This window comes from Corapipo altera, unplaced genomic scaffold (genome assembly GCF_003945725.1).
Source record: "Corapipo altera isolate COAL_440 unplaced genomic scaffold, ASM394572v1 1, whole genome shotgun sequence".
Classification (NCBI taxonomy): domain Eukaryota; kingdom Metazoa; phylum Chordata; class Aves; order Passeriformes; family Pipridae; genus Corapipo; species Corapipo altera.
This window is the reverse complement of record NW_020884873.1, coordinates 7818226-7842596: the sequence shown is the minus strand read 5'-3', so window position 1 is coordinate 7842596 and position 24371 is coordinate 7818226. Positions and strand designations below refer to the sequence as shown.

At 39.7% G+C, this 24371-nt stretch overlaps 1 protein-coding gene across 5 annotated transcripts in view; it reads right to left on the bottom strand.

The window, feature by feature from the left end:
* The window catches only part of BICD1 (BICD cargo adaptor 1), a 172139-nt gene that overhangs the window by 46030 nt on the left and 101738 nt on the right, over positions 1-24371 (bottom strand). For all 5 annotated transcript variants that reach the window (XM_027659734.1, XM_027659694.1, XM_027659713.1 and 2 more), the window contains exons 3-4: positions 4676-4828; positions 737-1174 (exon numbers count right to left, since the gene is read on the bottom strand). In XM_027659734.1, coding sequence (XP_027515535.1) covers positions 737-1174; positions 4676-4828 — 591 coding nt within the window. The remainder of the gene's footprint in view (positions 1-736; positions 1175-4675; positions 4829-24371) is intronic.

Below are 24371 nucleotides of genomic sequence, written 5' to 3'. Positions count from 1 at the left end.
ACTGTACCCCTTCTAAGATGATGTCAACATCGGGGCTGGCAGCTTGAGTTTTTCTCTGGCTTGCATCCCAGGCTCCTATTCTGGTTGTGCCTGGGCTGGGCTTGGATGCACAGAGAACAAACACTGGCTGTACGGTCCCCAAGGCACCCCCTGCAGCCTGTGCATCCGCCGGCACTGCCAGCACGGACAAGGGCGCTCTGTGACATCTCACACGCCACATGCTCTCCCTGGGCACGGCTATTAAGAGGAGTGCTCCTCTCCTTTTGTTCTCCCTTGACATTATGCCAAACCTTGTTCAAGCTGAATTTAATGGCAAAAACTCCCTCTGACTTGCAAGGGAGCATAAAACCAAGCCTGCCTGTATTTTAGCGGGGTTTTTTCCAGAAAGGTTTGGTCATATTGAAGAGTATTTTATTCCACTTGCAATTTCAGGGACATCTGCCACTATCAAAGCAGGAAAAAAAAGAATCTAACCTTCTGCAAACCCAGCAACTAGGTCCCTTTCTGCTCTTTGCACTAAATATCTACTCGGATCACACTGACTTTTTTGCAGATAGATACTGTGTTTACTAGGAATATTTCTAGCAAAACCTGGATATAATAAAACCACCAAAGTAGAAGTCTGAAAAAAGCACACGTGGTCAAGAACATCACTGGGAATAATCATTCTAAAACTGGCACTAGGGTTCATAGGACGTGTGTCTAAACACTTCAGGACATTAAATTCAGCTCTTACCTGCATGAGCTGCTGCTTCAGTTTCTGTATTTCTGATATGTTGAGCTCACTGAAGAGGTCAGAGACGGGGTGCAGAGATTCTCCTTTCCTACTCGTGGGAGTTCGGTAGTCACCGTTGAGTTTCACGAGAGACCCGTGGATGTGTCCGTTCATTTTGTCGTCATTGTTGGGCTCTCCCCCGTCCTCTGAAAACTTCAATCCATCTACTGATATATTAATATGGTTATTATACATACTATCATTGAGGTTGATATACTGGGAGAGTTCCTTCCTCAGATTGTTCTTTTGCTCTCTTTCATTTTTTAAAGTTTCCAGAGCTTCCTCCAGCTGATGTTCAGCAATCTCCTTCAGCCGGATGGCATCTTCTAGCTGGCTATTAAGTAACACTGTCTCCTCCTCAAATCGTTTAATCTCATGCTTTAAGCCTTCATATTCAACCTGAATTAGACAAGACAAAGAACATTCATAATACTAAAACTTGAGTCATGAAAACCTGCCATTTATCAGCCCTACTGAAATATTTCAAACTACTATAGTTTGAAATACCAGACATTGCCTGCAGCTGCAAAGAACTGACTGAACAAAAAAATGCAAGAGGAGTTCACTCTGTCAAATACTGCAGTGCTCACTTTTTCAGCATGTAAGAATCAAGAAATATGACACCTCTTTCTAAGTAATTTATAATAAACAATGTACTTCATGGAAAGATGGATGTTTAATAGCACATGTCCTGGTAGCCACAGATTTACTATGAATTGCCCTAAGCAATGTTGATATATCATGGCATGTATAGATCTCACGTGGTTTACAATTTGCAAGTATTCTGAAGATGACTTCATATCTAAATTCTTACTAGATATAAAGTCACTCAGGTAGAGACATTCTCAAGTATCTTAAACACTCACAAGTATCTTGATGTCTTAGTTTTCAAAATATGGATGGAGGGTACAAAACCAGTAGAAAAGCCTCAACTCTCCTCTCTGTATTTTACAAGGGTTTCCATTATTCCAGAAGCATTTAATTTTAAAAATTAAACAGCAAACTATTCATACAATCAGTTTAAGATGGCCCAAAATTGTTAGAGATTTTTAAACTACCAGAAAAATGTAGTGAACAGCTCATTCAGCCCCCCACAGCCCTTAAACTTCGAGTATGGATGCCATTCTGGAGCATGTGGCAACCTGTTGCTCCACCCACACTGCCTGAAGTGTGTCCCAGTGACCTGGTGCGGCCTCACTAGCACTGGAGGGACTTGCTGGTCTTTCTCCTTCTCAGAGGACAGGCTCCCTGCCTCACACTGAGACAAGGTATTTTATCAAGGTATTTATGGGCACTGTGGGCCGAGGAAAACAACAGCTTCTCTCTTTAAAGCACCTCCCATCTTTATGCAGTTCTCTCTATTTCACCTCACAAGAAACCAAGCCTGGAAAAACCCAGTCTAGTTTGAAACCAGCTGATCAGAAATATCTAGACAGTGCAGGAGATCCCCACTGAAGAATAATGTCCTTCCTCATCTTCTTTTTCACTGTTGGAAAATCCCACAGCAATGAAAAGGAAGACTTTTGTTTGTAAAGGTCCATGTCCATGCTTGATCAACTCTCCTGCTATAGCTTGGTGAAAGGGAAAAAGAAATGCTGAATTTTCATGATTTCATTTTTACAGTTGAGGCTTTTATAATTCAAATGCAGTAGTATGCATTACTATCTACAATCTTAAGACATTGTCTAGAGTATTATTTTATTTTACATATCTGTATATTTTAACAAACTAAAACAAGATTCTGGCAAAAATAAGAAAATCCACCATTCTTATTGGAGTAGAATATTTATCAACCTGTCAAAAGTTTTGCATTCGCAAACCTCTGGAAAGACAAACTTAAAAACCAAAGTGCCAATCTTCAAATTCAGAAAGTGGAAACATCAAACAACAAAGGAAGTTCCAAAGTCGTACTGGGGATTCTTAAAGACAAAAGGAAAATCCATAAATTCCATTAAAGACAAAAGGAAAATCTCCATTTAGCAACCTGATATCTTTTCTGACTGGAGGGACATGTACATCTGAAAAATTACGAAATACAATCAAATAGCTATGTTTATAACTTAAGGATATTAGAAAAAAGCCAAACCCAACAAAACCACCAATACTTTTTCAATTCTTATCATAGACTCTTGCTTAAAAAAGCTACAAAAAACCCCCAATGTAGATAACGACATTTTAGCACCAAGACTTATAACATATGGGTTTGTAAATTCAAGCATTAAAGTATAAAATGCTCTTAAAATTTTATCTTGTAGATCAAAGTTATTTTAGGAGTCACAAGTGCAGGGATATGTGATGCAAAATGACTGATTTTTAAAGTTATTCAGTATATGGCAATGCTTTTTCTCCCCAGACTGCTGGCATTCAGTTTCAGTAAGAATGAAATATTCTGACAAATACAAACACTTGCAAACAGATTTTATTTTGGGGAAAACGAGAACAGTCCATAAAGGAGTCTTTTATTTCCTGATAATGTGAAAATGTCTCCTATGAGGTTGGTGAGGAAAAAAAATCCATGCCTCAAAGGGGGAATTTGCTGGCTAGGTAAATAACTCTGACACAAAGATGATCTGCTATAAATTCAGCTGCAGGAGTGTGAAAGCCTAGGCATCTTCATAAATAAGGAAATTATGTGCCTGTTTCTATTACCTGTGTATTCCCTGCAGCACAGCTCTGTTGTTTTAACTGTTTCCATTGCATTTGTGCTAGAGCAGTAAAGCAGCAGTAAAAGGGAGCTGAAATGGCACTGCTGATTCCTGCAGGAATAAGGCAGCTTTGTTCCCAGGCTGCCACTGGAAACTGTGACAGGGCTGGCTCTTTGATAAAAGCCCTGACTGCACTGGGCACAGGTTAGGACATAAGCCAGGGGCTGCAGTGCAGTGCTGTTACCCTCTGAGCAGGTAAGGAAATGGTGCTATGAAGTGCAATGTGATGCTGCTCTGGACAGTGTCTAAAACACTGAAATCATCCAACTTGGACATTTAAATACTGATCACAGCAAGTTAACTCTTCTGATGCGAGACCAAATCTCTTCTGTACAGTTTAAAGGACAACTGTGTTCTTGATTGCTTTCTTCACGGTCCATACACAGCCAGCAGGAAAGCAAGTGTGCTTTTGTAAGAAGGAGGGAACAGACCCCATGACTGCTTATGCCTGGATGCAATGGGGCTGTTGTTTATTGTGGTTCCATAACAGAAGTGCAGTGAGAATTACAGTGCTGGTTTGCCATCAGCTGCAAATGAGGAAAACAAAAGAAAATCCAGGAACACCTGACATCCCTTTGCCTATTTTCGAAGCTTGCTACACTTGAGGGTTGGCATGGCTGACAAGAGAGCAATGCCAGCACAGGAAACCCAAGGGGCAGGAAAAGAAAAGAAAGAAAGAAGAAGGGAAAGAAGAAGAGAAAGGGAAAGGGGAAGGGGAAAGGGGAAAGAAGGGAAAAGAAAAAAGAAAAGAGAGGGGAGGGGACGGAAGGGGAGAGGAGGAGAGGATTATTGTCCCTCTTCCACACTTCAGAAGAGGAAACAATGTACAGGAAATCAACCAAGAGGAAATGGAGGGTAGAACTTTGCCACCGGGCACTGGAGTTCAGTGTGCAGGGAAGGAGGACAGCAAAAGCAGGAAGCAAAAAGATGCAATTCTATCTATTTTAAAAATTCCCCTGTGATTACATAGCTCTGCAATGAAATATTTCACCAGAACTTTTCAAAACTGAGCTAAGGGCCTCCCTATATTTCAAAAATGGCAAGTAACACTGTCTTAGAGTAAGTGATCAGCAAAAACCCAACTGAAAAAACCATACAACGAAACTTCTATCAGTGCTTTACAGTATCACATTATGGAAACTGGAGAAAATGGTGTCACTTTACAGTACAGTGCCTTGAATCTTTTGATACTTACTTGATTCTGTTTCAGTGTGGACACCAGCTTCTGTAAAGTGATGTTTTCTTCTTCAAGCTCTGTGTAGTCCTGCAGAAGTCTCGCCTCTCGGAACTTGTACTCTCGAATTTCATCCTTCATTCGTATCCTCTGTAGTTCCACCATTTCGTTGTTCTGACAAAAGAAAACACAAGTACATCACCATTCATGCACAGGCACTTTAATGATGAACACCATCTCTAGAAAACACCAAAGAAAAGACTAATCCTCAAATAGAAATGATTTAACGTTGCATATCAAAATGGTATCACCTATTAATCTGAGGCCAAGCAATAATTTCAGGTGGGTGGTGGCAATGCTGAAATGAGAACATCTGATAATGAAGTCTGATTAAAACGGTTTCAAGATTAGGTGCTTACCGAAACAGAAAAGCTTTAGCATCTCATCGGTTTCATTGCTCTACAATGCAGTGGGGTTTAAATAAAACTACCACCTGTTTTCCACCAAAGGATGCTTTCTACATTCATGCAGAAAAGCGGTGAGTACTGCCATCTACCCTGTAAAGACACCTGCTATGGAGCAAGGTGCACTCACACATTTGTATCTGCAGGCACTCCAGAGGCACACAGGCAGGCAGGCAGCTGGAAAGCACTTGTCAGAAAACCTGACAAACACATGCCTGTGCTGAGCAGGATTACACTCAGCACTCAAGAGCACAGAAGGTCACAGTTTTATTTCTCCCATTAGCCCACACAGTGCCCAGGTAGCCTTACGAGAGAGGGCATGAGGGATCAGTTTCACCAAAAACTGCTTCCATCAGATTCCAGCTCTGACTGAGTTTGACATCAAGGGTCAGGTCACTCAGGAAAGACTTTGCTGGCATAACCACGATGTAAAATGCGCTACAGGAAGATGGAATTAACACAGCTGGAAGAGAACAGTGACTGATACAGTCGGTTGGCAGGAGCAACCTCCCGCCTTGCTTTGAAGAGAAGCCTGCATTTGTCTGATTAATAGAAATAGGTGTAATCAGTCACATTCCTGCCTGCAGGAGGATCCTGAGCATTGCCACAACAGCTGGTGGAGAGACTTTATGGATGGAGCCCTGTCACTGCTGGGATGTCAGAAGGAGCACACCTGGGAAGCAATAATGGGTTTCTGTAAAAGATTCCAGTGTGGAGGGAGGGCAACCCCTCCACACTGATAACTACCAGGCCTGACAGCTACCTGGAAAAAAAATATAAATGTTTAACAAATCATTACAGCAGAAATTGTAGTCAGGGAGCTCTAAACTGATCAATTCACATAACTCACCATCTTGGTACTTAGAGGATAAAACTCCACAGTCTGAATTAAGGATAAATACAACTTTGCTTAGCATCTAGGTCAAATAAATAATTACAAAACCCCAGAGAAGAACTTTGCAAAGCATAAAAAAATATGTTGATGCAAGAGACGTTGATGCAAAGTCTTTTTAAAAATGAAGCCTTTCCTTTAGAGAAAACTAAAACCCATCACCCTCCTCCTGGCAGCTAAGTAAGAAGAAATAAAGAAAGTACCTAATTTCCTATCTGAGGGCAGCTGAAAAGATCCCCAGTGGTAGAAGAGTAACAGACCAGTAGATAAAATAACTGTGTAAATATTCCTGCATCTATCACTGCCCAATAAACCTCTGAGTGATGTAAGAGGAGCAGCACAACTGATTTCACAAGGTGAAGGCATTTTATACCCCCAGGCTGCCTTTAAATGCTTTTTTTCTGCCAGCACATCCCCAACTGTGGCAGTACTCACTCTTGCTAGGTGGGCTACATGTGCAAGTCTGAGGCATTATGTGGACAACACCAAATGCCAAGTATAATTAAGCTGCTCTGCAACTCTCCCAGTGTTTGGAGGACGATCAGCCCAGGGAATGAACTGTCTGACATCTCTCCAATGCTGACAGGAATCCTGGGAGAAGGAGCCTCCTGATAGGAGTCCAGAGGAGCTCTGTTCAGTGAGCCTTTCCCAGCAATGCTGCCTGCACCTCCTTGGGGGAGCTCACCACCAGCACCAGCCAGGACAGTCCTGCTCATAATCCAAACTGCTATCAACATTGCTGAGTGAAAAGAAGGCCTCTCCAAAAGGGCAGTTTGGATGTGGCTTTGAGCACTCTGGTCCAGTGGAAGGTGTTCCTGTCCATGGCAGGAAGTCAGAACTAGATGATTTTTAAGGTCCTTCTCAACTCAAACCCCTCTATTACTCTAAACGGGATGAATGAAAAAGGTGGCCAGAAATGGAGGATGTGAACAAAGAATTTTTACAGAATCCTGATATAATATTTCCCTGATTGAGTACAAGGCATGCTACTTTGAAAAAGCCTTGAAAATTAATTCTGTAAGGTCCGAGTACTCCTTTGTCTCTCCTGTTATTGCAAACAGCAACAGAAGACATGAGTTACCACCTTTCTGGAATGCACCACCACTGCCTTAAGAGAGCAACCACCTTTCTTCTTCACTCGTAACTGCTGCTTCCTACATAACCTTGGAGGTATAAAAAGAACCACTTGTGGTTCTCTAAATATTCTTACACACAGAGAAGTTATCTTTGCAGTGCAATCTTTATTTGTCATTACTCAAGGCATTTCATCAAGAAAGAAACAGTAGGAAAAAGGAAGGTTCGCCAGCTGGAGCATCCCATCTGCCATGCCTGCCCGACCGCTGCCTGCCACAATTCCCATGGCCAGGGCCAAGGCCTGTGCTGGAAGTAATTCCACTGCTCTGCCACAGATAAACTCAGCACATTACAGAATATGGTCTCACCTTTTCAAAGTAATATAATATGTGCATTTTGTCACTTCAAACACCCTGGAGTTATTCTCCATGCTCCAGATTCCTTCTCCTATTTGCAAACATCTGCATTATGCTGCAAAGTGCTCTGGTGCTCTCCCTGCTTCCTGTGAAAGGTGGTGATTCCATGTTACTCAGCAAAAGCCTGGCATTATTGAGGTTTTCAAGTGAGTAGCCACAGGACATGCTGGAGGGCTATTCTGATTTCCTTTACATAAGACCCCTATATATTTTCTGGAAGAACTAGGCCTGAACCTATTAAAAAAATTCATGTTGAATTTATTATCTGTTACTGCTAGTAAGAAGGATATATTTGTTTTCATCAAATGTTCTGATTAAATACATTATCTTCTCACAATTCTATTGTTATTTTGAACTATTTAAAATACATATTTCTTTAGCAGAACATCTGCAGTTATAGAGGAGGGAGCTTGATGTACTAATACAGTGGCAGTAAGATGCAAACTTTTTATTTGGCCTCTTCTGAGGTGACTTGGACTTCTATGAAAAGAATATGAGAGGATTTAAAAACACAAGGCAAAAGGAGTTTATCAGCAGGGCAGTTATCTATATGAGCCACTAGAGGACAATATAACCCATACTATTTGTGAAATAATTTGTAATTAAACTTTACTGGTAATCAAGCACTGAGCATTAAACTTGCAGGACAAAGGAATTGAGCCAGATGCTTTTATTAGGGCACTGCCTCAGGACTTTTTACATTTCCAGAGCGAATTCCCCTATGAACTGTGTAGTGGATCTGTAAAAACCAAATTAATCCAAGAGGTGGAGCTGATGATACATGAGCAACCTTTTAATGGCTGAAAATTATTTTCAGTCCTAGCCATCAGCTGAACATGGTGCAACGGTTTTAATGGATCGGTGCCAAGGAAGAAGGAAAAGGCCTTTCAGAGAAGCTATAGAAAACAAGAGAGTCCTTGTCAGCATTGCATCTCATTATACGTGAGCACTAATTGTGAAAGATGTCAGTCACACAGCACGTCTAATGAACATACACATAATGGAACAGATCAAGAGAAATGAGAAACAGAAGGCTCAGTCGAGATAAAGTCTGTTCAGCTCACCTATCTACTAGTGCTTGTATATATTTCCAGGATTACCATATATGAAAAGTGAAAGACATCTCTAGGTTTTGCAGAGGCAAGGATCACGTCTGTATAGTACCAACCATCACTTCAATCCTGACAGGTCTCTGAGCATCAGTGGAATATAAAAAGTTTGTACTTCTTAGCAAATTAAATGAAATATATATGAATATATTACTCTTTTTTGATTCAGCATAGACTTCTAAAATGCTCTATCTCATAAGCTACAAGGAGAGCACATTGTAATAATGGTGTGTGGATACATTGTAATACATTGTCTAATATCAATTAATTGCAAGCAAGAAGGTACTTTAAAACGAATGAATGCAAATGGCTTACGTTGAAAACTATGAGAAAGAACTACGAAAAAATGCATGATGCCCTCAGATTAATTTTCATGTCAGAACACTCCCAGTGCTGCCCTAGGAAGCCACTTGTTATGCTTATGTCCTCTCAATACACCTAATGAAAGCAAACTGGGCAAGGAAGAGAGACCCAAAGCTGGGTACTCTCATCCCCAACGTGAGCAGTGAAGTCCAACGGCTTTTGGTTTCCTGAACTCTGAACAAATAAACTGAACTTGTTGGAAAGTGGCAGTGTTTTGAAGCCTCCTTTAGAACGTGAATGCAGTTCCATTAGCTATTGTGGTTCTCCCCTACCTTGGAGTACATAAAGGGCTTTTTTGTATTACTGCTTTTTGTCTACTAGTTTTTATTCCAAACAAAATTGGAGAACCAGTGTTTGAGCTTTTTCCATACATTCCATTCAATCAAATTTTCATTAAGAGATTTCAGGTCCTTACTGCAGCAAAACATATTTTTCACACTGAAAAACAGCCATATAATCATCAATTAATTATAAACCCTAAACTACTCAGATTAAAACCCTTCTTATTTGTTAGACTATGCAAGCCATAGCATGATGGTGTATGTAACTTTTTAATTTTCATAACTCACAAGAGAGTAAGAGAACAACAGTAAAATTGTAATTTTATAGCATTGTATTATAGCTGATGCAGTATAAAATCCCATTTGATCTGATGACAATTTTATTGCATGAGCAATAAATTGAATATAATAGAAAGTTTATGCTCAGCCTAATATCCGTGATCTCATGTGTTTGTTGACAAGTCTCACTGTAAATTTGTATGTCATGTTTACTTTACTCTGCAGAGGAAAATAAAATATATATTTTTTATGAAGAACAGTAATAGTGATATCATAGAAAATACAATTTAACAGGAGCTGAGAGAAGAGAGGATGAAAGTGGCAATGTCACTGAAAATCTTCAGGAAGAAATGAAACCCTCCAATACTGCCTTTTAAGTATTAGTGAGCCAGGCATTACTTTATTCTGGCCAGAGATATGTAGCAAATCATTCCAGCTACATATATCCCTTTCAAGGCTTTTCACATATTTATACATTTTAGCAAACAAAGAAATTAACATTCATTGGTTCTAAGTTACAGAATTCTCTTCACTAATTAGTATTCTAACCTTTATTGGCTATTGATCTCTCACCCTCAATGCTAATTTGGTCTGCATGCTTTGGTCCTCTTATCATTCTTCCTCAGACAGAGAGTCTCCAACCCTCAGGCTGTAATGTCTTTGTTAATCTCCTCTGTACCTTCTGGTTACTCCAACGTGTCTTTGAAGGACCATAAATTTAAGATCCAATCTTCAACTCCCTCATGCTTTGTTTATTGAAGCTTATCAGAGCGAGTCCAGAGAAACCCAGAGCTTCGCTGGTTTAAAGATCACACCGACAAGAGTCAGTGAAAAGAAACCTAGCCACCTGCTACCATTAATTTAAAAAAATTAGGAAAGTCATATCATTTCCAAAAGCAATAGAAGAGCAAAAACCATTTTCTTTATTTGCCATCAAGTGTTTTAAGTCCGCAGAGTCCTCTCAACTAGCCTTAAAGTTTCCCTCCCTCATATACAGTAATACTTAACTTGAACTGAAAGAATGACATTTTCTATGCTTCCAAGTATGTTTAAAAACATAAAGGGATTTTGTAGATGACCTAATGCCACCTGGTCTGACCCTTTTGCAGAGTTTGCAGCCCAGTCCTCCTGATTCCTACATGTAGATGCCCAGCTAAGCAGGGCTGGAACATCTCTTACAGAACTATTATTACTTTCCTTTCAATACACTATATAGTCTATTGATATAGGTATTTCTGTATCCCAAAATAAATTATTTCAAATATTCTTTTTTGCCACTGTTAGAAGTCTGCGTCCTTCTTTTTAACCTGAATTTGTCTGATCTCATCCTTCCAAAAGTTTCATTCAGGTGGCTTTACTAGAGTTCATTATATTACTCTAAGCAGTTGTACTGGCATACTGCTTTAAGAACATAAATGCAATACAGCTCCTACTGTCCAAAACCAGAAACTACTAAATTTTGAAATTATGTACAATTCTGACATTCCTCAGCTTTAGATATATCACTCATTGTCTTAAAACGAGGAAGAAAAAAAACCCCACAACCCAGACATACTACTGTGCACAAGATATTTTTGAAAATATATCTGTAGCATAACATAGGGACCTTTAATCTTTCCCTTCCATGGATTTGCTTGCAGAATGACAGCACTATCAAAGACAAGGATGAAAAAAGTCATATATTTGTTGGCTTATTAAATAGAAGCATATTAAATAGAAGCCAGATCATGATAATGTATGTTTCAAATTCCTTCACCAGCAACAGGTCTTAAATAAAACATTTACAATACATCTAATAATTTAATCATCTGAAATGCTCAGTGCATTTAATTGGAATAGCTAAATCTAAAGAAGCAGGGTGAATTTCTATCAAGGGCAATTAAATGGCCCATTTATGTACTTATCACAGAGTTTGAAACCCATAATATTAAACACTGTAAAGCCTCCTACATATAAACCCCTACAAAGTAGCTATTTTACTGACTTTTATATACAAGTATATATAGAAAGGTAGAACTAAGGAACGTTCTGGTAGTATAGGTATTAAATTTTCCTGTTGAATATCATGGTCACATAATATGATAACTTCTTTATAAACTGATATGAACCACAAATGCCTAATCATGCATGTTATCTGAAAAATAATAGTTTGATTTGACTGCATTTATAGCAATTAATGCATTCATACTCCTGCATTAATTATACATAAATCATCAGTTAATGTATTAATTATAATTAGTTATAATTAATATTAGTACTCTGTAATAAACACTGCCATAATATCCTTAATTCCTTCAAAGAAAGAGCAACTTCACCAAACTAAATTTTATTTAAGCAGTGGGAAGGAAAATCCAGACTCCAGGGTTACAGTACAGTTCAGTTCATATGATCCTTCCACGTATCTACAGAATGACATCATAGATGGACATATGATCATTGCAAATGGCAAAATATCAATTGGCTGGAAGAAGTTTTGCCATAAGGAGGACATTTTGGATGCCATTTTGTTTAAATTTAAAACTCTGCTACTCATCCATCTCCTGCAGCTCTAGTGGCATTAAACATATCTGAGAAGTGGGAGGATTTATTTTTAAATTCCATACCGGATAAAAGAAAAATGATGACACATCCATGCCTTGGAGCAGGCTGATAACAATATCCTGCAAACACAGCACTCCCCATAGGCCATTCAGGCCTAGACTGGCTTTCAAATTTCTCCAGGTACCAATGGACAAAACCACGTCACCCAAAGTCCAAAGGTCAGTCCCGCTCCCGCTTATAGAATCATTTAGGGTGGAAAAGTCCTCTGAGTTCCTCAAGTTCAACTGTTAATCGAGTGTGCCAGAAAGACTGATGTGCACCAAAGTCATCACAATCATCACAGCTCTCCCATCTCTGGAACACATTAACTCTGTGAGCATCCAGACAGTTCCTCCTGCAATATCCACATGGCAAACCACACTGTCCCTCTGATGGCAAGGAAGGGGGTGTTGGGACGGGGAGGATGCACATGAAGACCAAAGACCTGATTATCTTTCATCATCATCACACAGACCCCTGCCAAGTCCACCACTAAACTATGTCACTAAGTGCAACACCTACATGTCTTTTAATTACCTCCAGCGTTTGTGACTCAACCACTTCCCTGGGCAGCCTCTTCTGGTGCTTGACAACCCTTTCAGTCAAGAAGTTTTTCCTAATATTCAATCTAAACCTTCCCTGATGCAACTTAGGGTCATTTCCTCTCGTCCTATCACTTATTACTTGGGAGAAGAATCTGACCCCCACCTGGCTACAATCTCCTTTTCAGTGAGCAGTGAGGTTCCCCTGACCCTCTTTTTCTCCAGGCTAAACAACTCTCATCTGCTCCTCATAAGACTTATGCTCTAGACCCTTCACCAGCTTTCTCCATGCTGTGCTACTGCTGCCATCTACCCAACCCCATTGCTGTGGGAGCAGGATGGGCTCTGGTCTGGATGAGAAGCACAGGATGGGATTGTGTAGCCAGAGGTGGACAGGGCACTACTTCTTAACATCATGCTTTAGCTGAATTATTTTGTCTCGTTATTCCCACTGTGCTGAATAGTGCTTGAATAACAAATACTTGAGTTTGCACTCTCTGAAGCAAGGGCTGTTGCCCATTATAACACCAGTTACCTCGTGGCTGGCTAAGTACTATTATAAAGATACCAAACCCAAATTGCTCTTATCACATTTGACCGGGGGGGGGGGGAAAGAAAGGGGTGGATATGGATCATTTTGGACTGAATGGTAATTTGTATTTTTTTTCCCCCAATTACAACCTTTCCTATGAGGTTGTCACTTCCTATCTGAAATTTAAGAAGCCAACAGCAGTGATTCTACATGACAATGCCTCAAGGCAAGCTTTTTGATGGAGAAGCTGCATGGGCCTTTTCAAGCTCATCAAGAGGCCAAGAGCCGGTTTTAAAGCCTAACTGATCGCTTAGGAGAGGCATCTGCCAGTTATATGTATCTCTTTGAGAGGCCATCTGTCGGGTCCAAAATGCCAAATTTCCTTCCAGACCCAAAGGGACACTGGCTAGCCAACAAAAGATAAGTTGTGCTAACAGGGTGCAGGTCTGTGATCAGTTTAAGCTCAGCAGTCCCACAGCTGCTGCTCCCAGGTCCTGACCCTCCTGTGGGCCAGCATGAGCTTTCACATCATCAGCCAGATCAAGGGCAGGAAGCCATCCCATAAAAAACAAACAAGCAACAAAAATTAGTTTTAATGGTATTTATGCTCCCTGACACTGCTGACAGGGTGGACACACAGACACTGGTGCTAGCAGGAGGTAGAGAATAGGAAAATATGCCATTTCTAATTTGGATATGCTTACTGCTCAGCAACAACTGTCTGACCTGTTCCAAGTTCCAGAGGTGGAAACCCGTTCCCATCGATGTAAACTACAAAATTAACACAACCTCCAGCAGGACTAAGATTTCACTGTATGCATTGAAATGCTGAGGAGCCAGGAGCAGTAAAGCGAACTCCTGAGAGTGGAAAGGAAGAAAGAGAAAAGACACTAAAGCACACAAGTAAGAGGGATGAGCTTTACTATTTTAGGCCTCATTGTGCTTGGTTGGTATGGAAAAATATGTCCCTGTTTATTGACTGCTTGTTTTCACATTGCTTTCTTCTAACGTTCGATGTCAGGATGGGTTTCAGTGCTCCCTGTAGTAACCCATCTCCGAGCATGCTGGGCATTCTCCCACGTTTCAGGCACACAGTTACACTCCTACTAAGCTTTCCATTCCCCATGGCAACTGTCTCTCTTCCTTAGGACTTGGAGCTATTTTAATTACAGCTCACTGCTAGGTCAATCCTACCTTCCTCATACTCCTTATACCAGTAATCAAACTATGCTGCCGAGAGATGCACGTGCCAGGCCCAGGCTCTCAGCTCAGCATCCCCATCCTGCACTGTGTTACAATACTGCTCAAGCTCTGATTGGTTTCAATTTTCATACCAAGCCAATCTTTGGTCCTGTAAACACCAGCTAAAAATTGCAATATCGATGTCTGTGAGCAAATGCCTCTGCTTCCTCCTGCTGCGGGAGAGCTGTGCTGCAGCGCTGTGGGAGAGCTCAGAAAGCTGAGTCTGTTGATAGGCTGGGCAGCAGCACTAATAAATCTGGTCCCTGGGACAGTGCAGCTAAATTAGTAGTGGGCTGAGCTCAAATTAATCAGACATGTAATTAATCCTGATCCTCAGCTCACCAAAGATCATAAAAATCATAAAAAAATGGATCTCAAAGGGGCCCCTTGGCAGCTTCTAGTCCATTTACCTTTCCAAGGATAGGTGCAACTGCATCTATGTCATCCCTGGTATCTGTCTAACCTCAAACACTTCCAATGACAGAAAGCATCACCTTTCCCGGAAACTTTCCTGGCTTTACTTTTGGCTTTGTCAAAGATCTCTTTTGAACGCCTAATCTGAATCAGAATCTTTCACACTGCAAGAGGAAAACAGCATTTCCTCTCCTACACACAGGAGGGAGGAAAATAAATGCATCTGTTCCTCCCTGCAGGAGACTTCCATTTGCCCACCGTATCCATCTTCAGCCACCTCTCTCTCCTCTACAACCAGAAGGGAATGTAAGAAATGAGGATTCCAGACAGCTCCCACCACAGAGCAAACTCGTTGGATGCCCTTGCGCGACATACAAGGAGATGGGCAATTAAGGACAAAACAAACTAGATGGCAGAAGGGGAAAGAAGAAGAATAGGAGACCCCAATTCACACTATATTTCTTGGCTCCTCACGGACTGGGAGAGGAGAAATATATTGAAAGAAATAAAGTGAAAAAGTGGTCAAAGGATACAAAGAAACTATTCACACGTACAAATCTGTTTCAATTGGTCATCTGCTGGTACATTCTCTTTTGTGCTGCAGAGGAGCAGCAAGAGCTCAGCATCAAAGGAGCTCCATAAACCCATGTTCATAGCAAAGCTTTCCTCGACAAAATTACTCTTGCAGATTGTCAGCTGCAGAGGTGTTTTAAAAGCTCTTTGTGAATCTGCACCCACCACCCTCCCAATGACGACAGGTTCTTTCAAGTTCCCCTTGAAAAATATCAATACAGTATAAAGAGTTGCTATGAAAGGAGGACCAACAAGAAAGATAAACTTCAGTAACTTTCCTTCTTCTCCAGAAGGGCAGAGGCATGGCATCTTTAAACAAACACATCTGTGCCACAAAATTTAAATATAATTATGTGGCCAATTTCGTCATTATTAAGGGAGAGTATTTCCTCAAAGCCAGGAGCAATTGCAGTAATTAAAATCCATGTAACATTACCCATCTGCTGCAAAAAAGCAGGACAGCATTCTGCAGCTTATTTGACCTTGTGTGCAGAGCGCCCATCCACTCCCACTCATTCTTGTGTGGCATGAACAGAAATATCAATTCAGAAACAGCAGTTGATTAATATTAAAAATATGAAAATGGCTCGATGACTAATGACTTTTTTTCCCCTCAAAGATTTAGGATTTTTATTTTAGAGCATACATTTGAGTGACTTAGGTGGCAAATACAGTCAAAGATAAGTACCTCATCTGTCCATAAACTACACCCTTTAGGGCCAAATTTTACACATAATTTTTACTCATTACAGTGCACACGGTGATTCATGAATAAAAATGTCTACACAGAAGATTTGATAAGGTAAACTGCACTGAAGGTTACTTGAATTTATTGATATGGGCAGTGAAAATACCTGTACTCATGAATTGTGTCTGTAACACTGTAGTACTCTTAACTGTTCAGTATAAATTGGTCTGAAACCTGATCTTGGCTTTTACAGTCTGCCTTTTTTTCTAAATTTTAATACAGACTGTAAATCTCACATATTTACCTCATATATATATATTACAGTCAACAGTAGTAATTTTTATGTTGACGGTTTTCTATCTTCTCCTTAAAAGGTTGAGCAAAGAAGATTCTTGCTGCTTAGCATGCAGAACTGAAATACAGATGTATGCCATAAGAACACAGTACAAGGGCTGACTGTTAACACCGTAATTCTCACAGAGATAATTGAAGCATGTTGCCTATGGCTGCAAAGCCTTAGAATTAAATTATTCCTTTGGGAATTGAATAAACACTGAATACTATATAACTGCCCGCAATGCATCAAAATGGAAAAAAAAAAAGCCAAAAAATTCTGTATTTACTCTGTGAGTAAAATATCAGGCAAGTTATGGGATTGTTCCCCATGGATATTAAAATTATGTTTAATTCTCTTTTTTCCTACTCTCTTATATTCCCCCTTAAAACAACTGCAGTTTTTGTTTCACCATTTGTTTCTACTGGACTCTCACCCAGCTCACAATGGGTGTTGGCTTGATACAGACTTCTGCTAAAACAGATTATTAATAATAAGATATGGATAAAAGAACTGAATTGGAAACATCCACAAAAAAAAAGCTTCAAACAGCTCTTCAGTAACCTAATGTTCACTAAAGCACTGATAATTTTCTATAAACACCTTGTGGCATGAGGAGGCCAGTATCTTGTGGCAAATATCAAGTCTTGATGATCATTATAATTATAGCACATGTCAGCAAAGGGACTGGGAAGCTCTTGGAGCTGGGCTGCTGTGGAGTCCCAAGTTAGCAAGAAAGGGAAGCAGTTTTCTTATCCTCACTCAAGTTGCACTCAAGGACCTTGATAAAGGAGGAACTGCTTTCTTTCCACATTTATGGAAATCTAGAAAAAACATGTCCATGTAGAAAGTAGAGGGGAAAACATCAAATTTCAAAGACACGTTCACCTAAGTCTTCTCTATCTCAATATCAGTGTTTCCAAATTCTGAACTCAGCCTTTGTTCAAGCCTTCAAGCCTGCCAGTGACAGCTGGGTGAGACTGGGGGGGGATGCCAGACCCCACTGCCCAGCCCTGGCAGGTTTGATCACCTGGGGGAAGTGAGGGCAGCATGACAGCTTCCTCACCCAGCCCTCAACAGCAATGCCCCCGAGGTATAAGGGCACTCATGTGTGACACTGGAGTGCTGGACCGTAAATCTCCAGATACCGCTAAGAAACTTCCATGGCAGTTGTTGCCGTGGGATTTAGGTGCTGAAAAAATCTCCGGAGCAGTTAATTAGGGGTGAGATAAGAAAGGGTTTTATTTGCCAAGGCTAAGATGTTACAAGACGCGCGCGTGCCCCTGTGCCCGAGAGGTTACATTTTATAACATCATCCATCCAATCCCAGATGTATCCACCCTGTGGCCTTTCCTCTGGACCGCCCCGGGGTCCACCCCCTGAAAATGGGTCTGGGGTGCATTTCGGGACCCTCCATTCATCCCATCTTCATCATCATCAGAGCACAAAGGGTACATAGTTATCTAATTCTTGACTTCATTCTGTGGTTTAGGCCCAGATATGCTGTTCTGTCAACTGTCTAGGCCTAACCTTGACAAAAGACTAAACATTTCTATTGGATTCAGGAGTAGGGTTGATATGGGGAGCATAGAATGGGGTAAGAGGGTTAAGGAATGTGTAAACAAGGGTGCTACAGGGAAAAGGGAAAGGAACAAGGGCAAAGAAGAGAGGGTTTCTACTTTCACTGCTTATAAAACTTACAAGTCTTACAAATATTAAAAAGAAATAAAAAAACATTAGGGGCTTAAGGCATCACAGTGAAGGATTGCAGTCCAAAGTCTTAATTGCTTCCTCTGCTTCCTACCATCCCAGCAGACCACTGCTGAATGATAGATCATGCTCTCTTTGTTTTCTTCTAACTGATTTTTAATATAAAATATAACAAAACATTAGAGGATGGTTCCAAGTTCATTACAGTGTTCTTAAATCTCCTCAGAGTTTTTAAAGTACTCAACTAAGATCTTGATGTAACACCATTTCTAATGAAATTCAACATCAGTTTCATCAAATAACTATTTAAATGCAAGTTTTACAGTTCTTATTCTGTTGTAATCCCAATGGTTTGATACAGCACAACTGAATTCAGTGCTACACTGCGAAAAAGTGCAGCAGAATAATCAATCTAGTAAAACAACAGCCATCTTCAGGGAGAAAAAACAACATCACACTTGAACTAGGTCAGAATTCAGACAAGTAACAGGACTAAGATGAGATTTATGAACTCCCCTTTGGTAATTGATCAATATATTCTATGTCATACCTACAGCTGTGGACTACTCTCAGGTTTTTCATCACTGAAATGCTGCTACCAGTGTCTACAGCGAAGACAATCCAGGCTGATAACAATTCCTTCAGCTCTTAATTGTTATCCTGAGGTTGAGTTTACCCAGCATTTCAACCCCGGAACAGACTTGGCATCTTTCTGATCTTGTGTACCTACACATAAATATATATATATGGGTCACAAGATACACAGTACATCTATACACTTGCACCATGCTCTCTGTGCAGTGTAATGTAGGACATTGCTTAACAGAAGGGCAGAATGAGAAAAAAAAAAAAAAACAAACAAACCAACAGAACTTCTGATGTAATCACACCTTTTGGCAGTGTATTACTCCTTGTCTAACAGACTCTACTTTTGATCACATCAAAGCTTCTGTAGCACAGGTAATTTTTGTTCAGCCTGTACAGAGTGCAACTGCCTCTCAAGAAAGCCAGAAACAATGAGGAGAAAAAATTAACCCTGCAGCCATATCTGTCTGTTCTTTGCCCTCATCCTCCCTCAATTGATGGAGGCTCCTTAAGACCAAGTGGCCAAACTGCCCCAGTATATGAAATTAAAGTGCTACTCATTTTAATGTTCCAAAGTATGGTGGCAGCAGTTTAGTGTCTGCTGCAGGAGTGGCATAGCTGCAGCAAGCACAGGGAAGAGAGCTGAGCTGCTTTAGGAAAAGAAAATCCCCATTACAAATTAGAGACGTTAATTGTGTGGGAGGCACTAAGTCAAAATCCCTGGGTTCCCATGAAGGTATGGATTTCTTTCTGTGTGCAGTTCAAAGCCTCAAGTTTAAGCTAAAAATCCATTTCTGGCCTTGGTCCTCAGAAAGTAAGAACTGTGCCTTTCCCTGTGGACCTTTCCAGCTTTCATCACTAAATGGGAAGCTTTTGGAGACTGCTCTCAGATAGCAACAAAAGGATAAGACATCAGCCTCTGAATCCTAAATAATTTTTCCACACACTCTTGAGTCCCCCAGAAATCATGTCAGTTGAGTTTCAGGAGCACCTAGACAGAATGCAGATGTACTCATGGTTATTAGCCTAGCACACTATGGTATTGTAACAAACACAAACTCTAAATTCCTATCAGCAAAGGAAACAAATGGGTTAATGTAACCTCAGGAAAGAAGAAAAACAAACGGATTGTAAAACTTAATTGCACCCCCATAAAGACATAAAACAGACCATCACCTTCCCTGTCCTCCTAGCCAGGAATTATGTCCAAACCAGCTCAGGTCAGCAGCACGCTGGTGCCTTTTGTTGAAGAACAGATGGATTTATAACTTGTCATAGAGATAACAAATTAGTCTTAGCTGTAAAAATAAACATATATTGAATATCTGGAATAGCGATGTAAAATGTATATGTATGTGATGTAATGAATATGTATGAGATGTTTGAAATGAATATCAGATACACACACTGTATCAGGGTGGCAGGTTTAGGAGCAAGACTCCTTCTGTCACCCAGCGCTGCTTGCTTCTACTATATAATAAATTCTAATTTGAAAAATTATTTTATCACGAGACTGTGTTTCTCACAGTATCACAACCACTTCTGCCAGGCCCTTTCTGTAAATAAATGTAGCATAAAGCCTAAACATTTTCCTCAGCCAATCCCATTAAGTGGCTGGAGTTGCTGTAGCACTGTTCCGATGGGCTGCTGTTTGACCCTGACCAAGCTGTTATTTTATTTAGAAACTGCTTTTACTCAGTAAACGACATATTTCAAAGTTTCCTAACAGACAAGAAAGATTTCAAGCAAAATTGAACAGTCCAGTTCCAAACAGACTTTAATTTTCTTTTTTCTCATTCTCTTGGGGAACTGTTTGGGTGACCCAGAGAAATTCCAGTAAATCTTTTACAACCATTTTTTTCAAATCTAAACATTGTACTGAAAGCTTTTTCTGCCCTGACTTGTTCTAAACTCAGGAATAAAAACATCCCACTCTGCCCAACACCACCATCAATTCAATTTTTTTCTCTCCTCTACCTTTTTTTGGTCCTTTTTCTTCCCAATAAGGACTGCCAGAATCTTTTGTTCTTCTGCCCCTCCAACCTTTACTTCTTATTCACCATTTTTTTCAACAGAGGCATGAGTATGTTGAACCTGCATTAAATACTAGTTTCTCCCCAGTATCTGCCATTTGGGTTAAACAGGAGTTAATGAAATACAAACAAATAATTTAAAACAGCTAAATTTTTAATAACTTTTTAAACTTTTAATAAAGGTTGCAAGAAAATAAAAAAAGATTGCTAATCTTGCAGGCTGCTCCTTTGCCAAACCTCATCAATAAAATGCATTAGTACCCCAGTCTTGACAAATGTTTTAAGGTGTTTAATTATTTGCTAAAAAGAAAGAAATTATCACACCTCAATAACAAAAATCAGAAGCAGAGACCAAAAGCAGCAGTCTATGTCACTATGCTCTCTGTCTTGTGGACAGAGAGACAAACCAGTCTCTAATACTCTTTACAAACCTTAAGATATCCTCTGGCAGTCAAAGTCCTTTTTTTTTTTTTTTAAACTAAAATGTTCTCCCAAGTTACCCCTTAATTTTAAGACCATATCCTCATATTCATGGGGGAAATCTAATTAAGAAAAACAAAATAAAACCAACTCATCATTTTGAAAAAGAAAACCCAACAGTCAGTAAAAGAGTTGTCATATTCTTGGTTCTCAGCTCAGCGGAAGGAGAGGCTGGGGAATCCTTGTGGACACAAATTTTTGTTTCCACAGTGCAGACCTGCCGAGGTGAGAATGCACATTTTAACATATACCAGCTAGTGTGTGTTAATTAGCCCACATTAAAAGCATACAACAGAAAAAGTCAGTCATAATATCCTATCATATATATATATATATTCTGTCATATATATCATAATATGGTTTTTCATTCTTTTTATGTTTGACAAGGCTCTGAATGCTTGCTTGAAATGAAGGGTAGTAAATCAAGGTCAGTCAGAGTTTGACTAATCACACTTAAATCTTATTTTTAACTCCTACTACAGAACTACCTTCACACATTTTGCTTAGGTGTAACAGACTGTGATAAGAGAGATATCCCATGCCACAAGCTCTAGCATCAGCCCCTTTCTCTTCTACAAAAGTCTGATTCAAATACAGGATATTCAGGGGAAGAATACAGACGGGAAGCTTTAAAACACCATCAGTTTGGTGAGCTTTTACTGGGAGCCCATGTTTCTGACAAGAGCAAGACTGGAAGGGATGGGTAAGGTGGCAGCAGAACACACCAGCCTGTGGCACAGGTATTTTCTTGCACTGGTCAGGAGGTCAAGCATCATCTCTCTGTCAAGCTCTGCACAAAGTCCAAAGTCTCCCCTTCTCCCAGCCCTGGGAAATGGCTTGGACATGGTGCTCTGACAGTACCACGTATTTCATCACACCAACACTGGTGTTGATTGTGCATTGCACTAAGGACAGTCAAGGCTCCGGATAAAGCTCAGTACAGGTCTCTAAAAACACTGAAATGCTGCAGTACTTGTTTCAGACAGAAACTCTTCTTTGTTTTCAAAGGTGAAAGGAGACTGTTTTATATAAGGCAGTCTCCATTAATATGGGCTTTCACAGGAGAACAAAAGCCAGTGATGCAATTTTTCCTGCTTAGAATCTGAATTGGCAACTTGGATTTAGCATTGGTACACAGCTTTGAAAGTAATGGGGAAATGGAAGAAAAAGAGTTGATACAGAAGGGATTTCTTAAAGTGAAAGAATAAACTTTTCTTTAAAGAGAAAGACAGTTGTGATACTCTGTAATCAAATAAAAAAAACAAAAAGTTAGCTTGTTTAAATACTCCATCAGGGGAAATACAGAGTGTTGCTAATTATTTCTGTGTTTAAGTACACAAAATATATGTGAAACACAGCTGGTACCTGACAGGGTCTGGGTCTTCTTTCACAACATATAAAGAACAACCAAATAGATGCATACTACCTCTGTTAAAAGCTCTTCAATACCAGGAACACTACAAAAAGATTACAATATTTGAACCTTGGGTAGGTAAAGCAGTACTCTTGAGTTAGTGTTGTGGATACAAGAATCCCAGGAATTTCTGAGTTTTAGGATGCAACGCAAACTTTCTCCACCATCTCACATAGATCACTAAGTGTCAGAAGAACCAAAAAATGCAAGAGGGTAGCCAGTTACTAAAAATGGGGATCTCTTAGCCAGATACTAAAAATTGAGCCTCAGTGCCTCAACATGCCCATTAGGGGAAAAAAATTCATCTCATTATAATGAATTTGTAAAAATTATACACCTTAAGAACTTAAACCATATTTAAAATTCAGTGCAAAATTTTGATCAGCAGTCAAAACAATGAATGCCTTCATATACGGAGGTCAGAAATTTGCAAAACATGTCTTGATTTAAGAAAAAAAAAGTCTTATTACAAACAGAATTTATTTCCATGGTATTTTACCCCTCATATGAATAAGATAAATGTGCAGTATAAGAACAGACTAGCTAAATTATCTCACCGAGTAGGTAGGGAGCTGAACAGATGGCAGCAGGAGGAACTGCTAGTCCTCACTTATCCAGATGATCTTTATAATTTCCATAATATTAGAAAATGACTCCCCTATGAAATATAATGTTCTGAGGGTAAGTCAGAAAATTTCACTTCTTTTCCTCGGAATCAAATATTATGGACTGCCCAGTATTATAGTATTAGTAGTTCTAAAAGGAAATCACATACACAGATAGCCCATGAATTAGCAGGAGTGGGGTTTCTTTTTTAAAGGACCACTATTCAGAATGAATGTGAACTATGTGCAGTCTGCTTCTAGCTACCTCTGGTTTGGTTTCTTCGTAGGCAGGGTTTTTTTTTGGAGAAGATTATCTTGAACAGCACATACACCTTTATCTTGCCAATAAAGAAGACTAGTTTAGAGCACAATCAGTATGCCCAGCCAAAACATGTGTGACAGCATTTATAGACAGCCAAAACCTTAGCCACAGAAGGTAAACCATGGCTGGTTTGGGGCACATTTATACAATTGTATGAAACACACAGGGGAAAAAAAAATACCTTGGTCAGAGAAACAAAGCTTCCTTCTTCCTGCCTATTTATCCCATTCTGCCATATGTTCCAAAGGAGAAACATTCTGCCTTAATTAGAGTAGTTAGTGGAGTATTTCCTTGCCTACAGAGCACAGCATAGCCTTTTCAGAAAAAGAACTGGTTTTATCACTATTATCGTTAACAGCTAAAAACTCATTTGTGAGCTCTAAGTGCAGTGTTGCACACAGAGGACAAGAAAATTAGTTCATCAGTGAGAGGTGTTGAGGGTTTTATCTCCTTGGTTTTTTCTTTCACTTAGCATGTCACTATACAAATGGTTAAACACCAACATGTAGCAGTTTTTAGGAGCAATTTTCAAACCATGAGGTAAATATATATTAGATCTAGTTCATCAGAAGTCAACAGTGATGCCTTAGGGCTTAACTTTGGCCAAAATCTGTAAATATACCATGCAGACAAACAGGTCTTTGATGCCTCTTGATATCTAGATGAGACCAATTCTGGGGAAAAAAAGCAAAAAAAAAAAAAAAAAGAAAAAAAAAAAAAGGAAAAAAAAAAGGAAGGAAAAAAGGAAGAAAAAAAGGAAGAAAAAAAAAGGAAGAAAAAAAAGG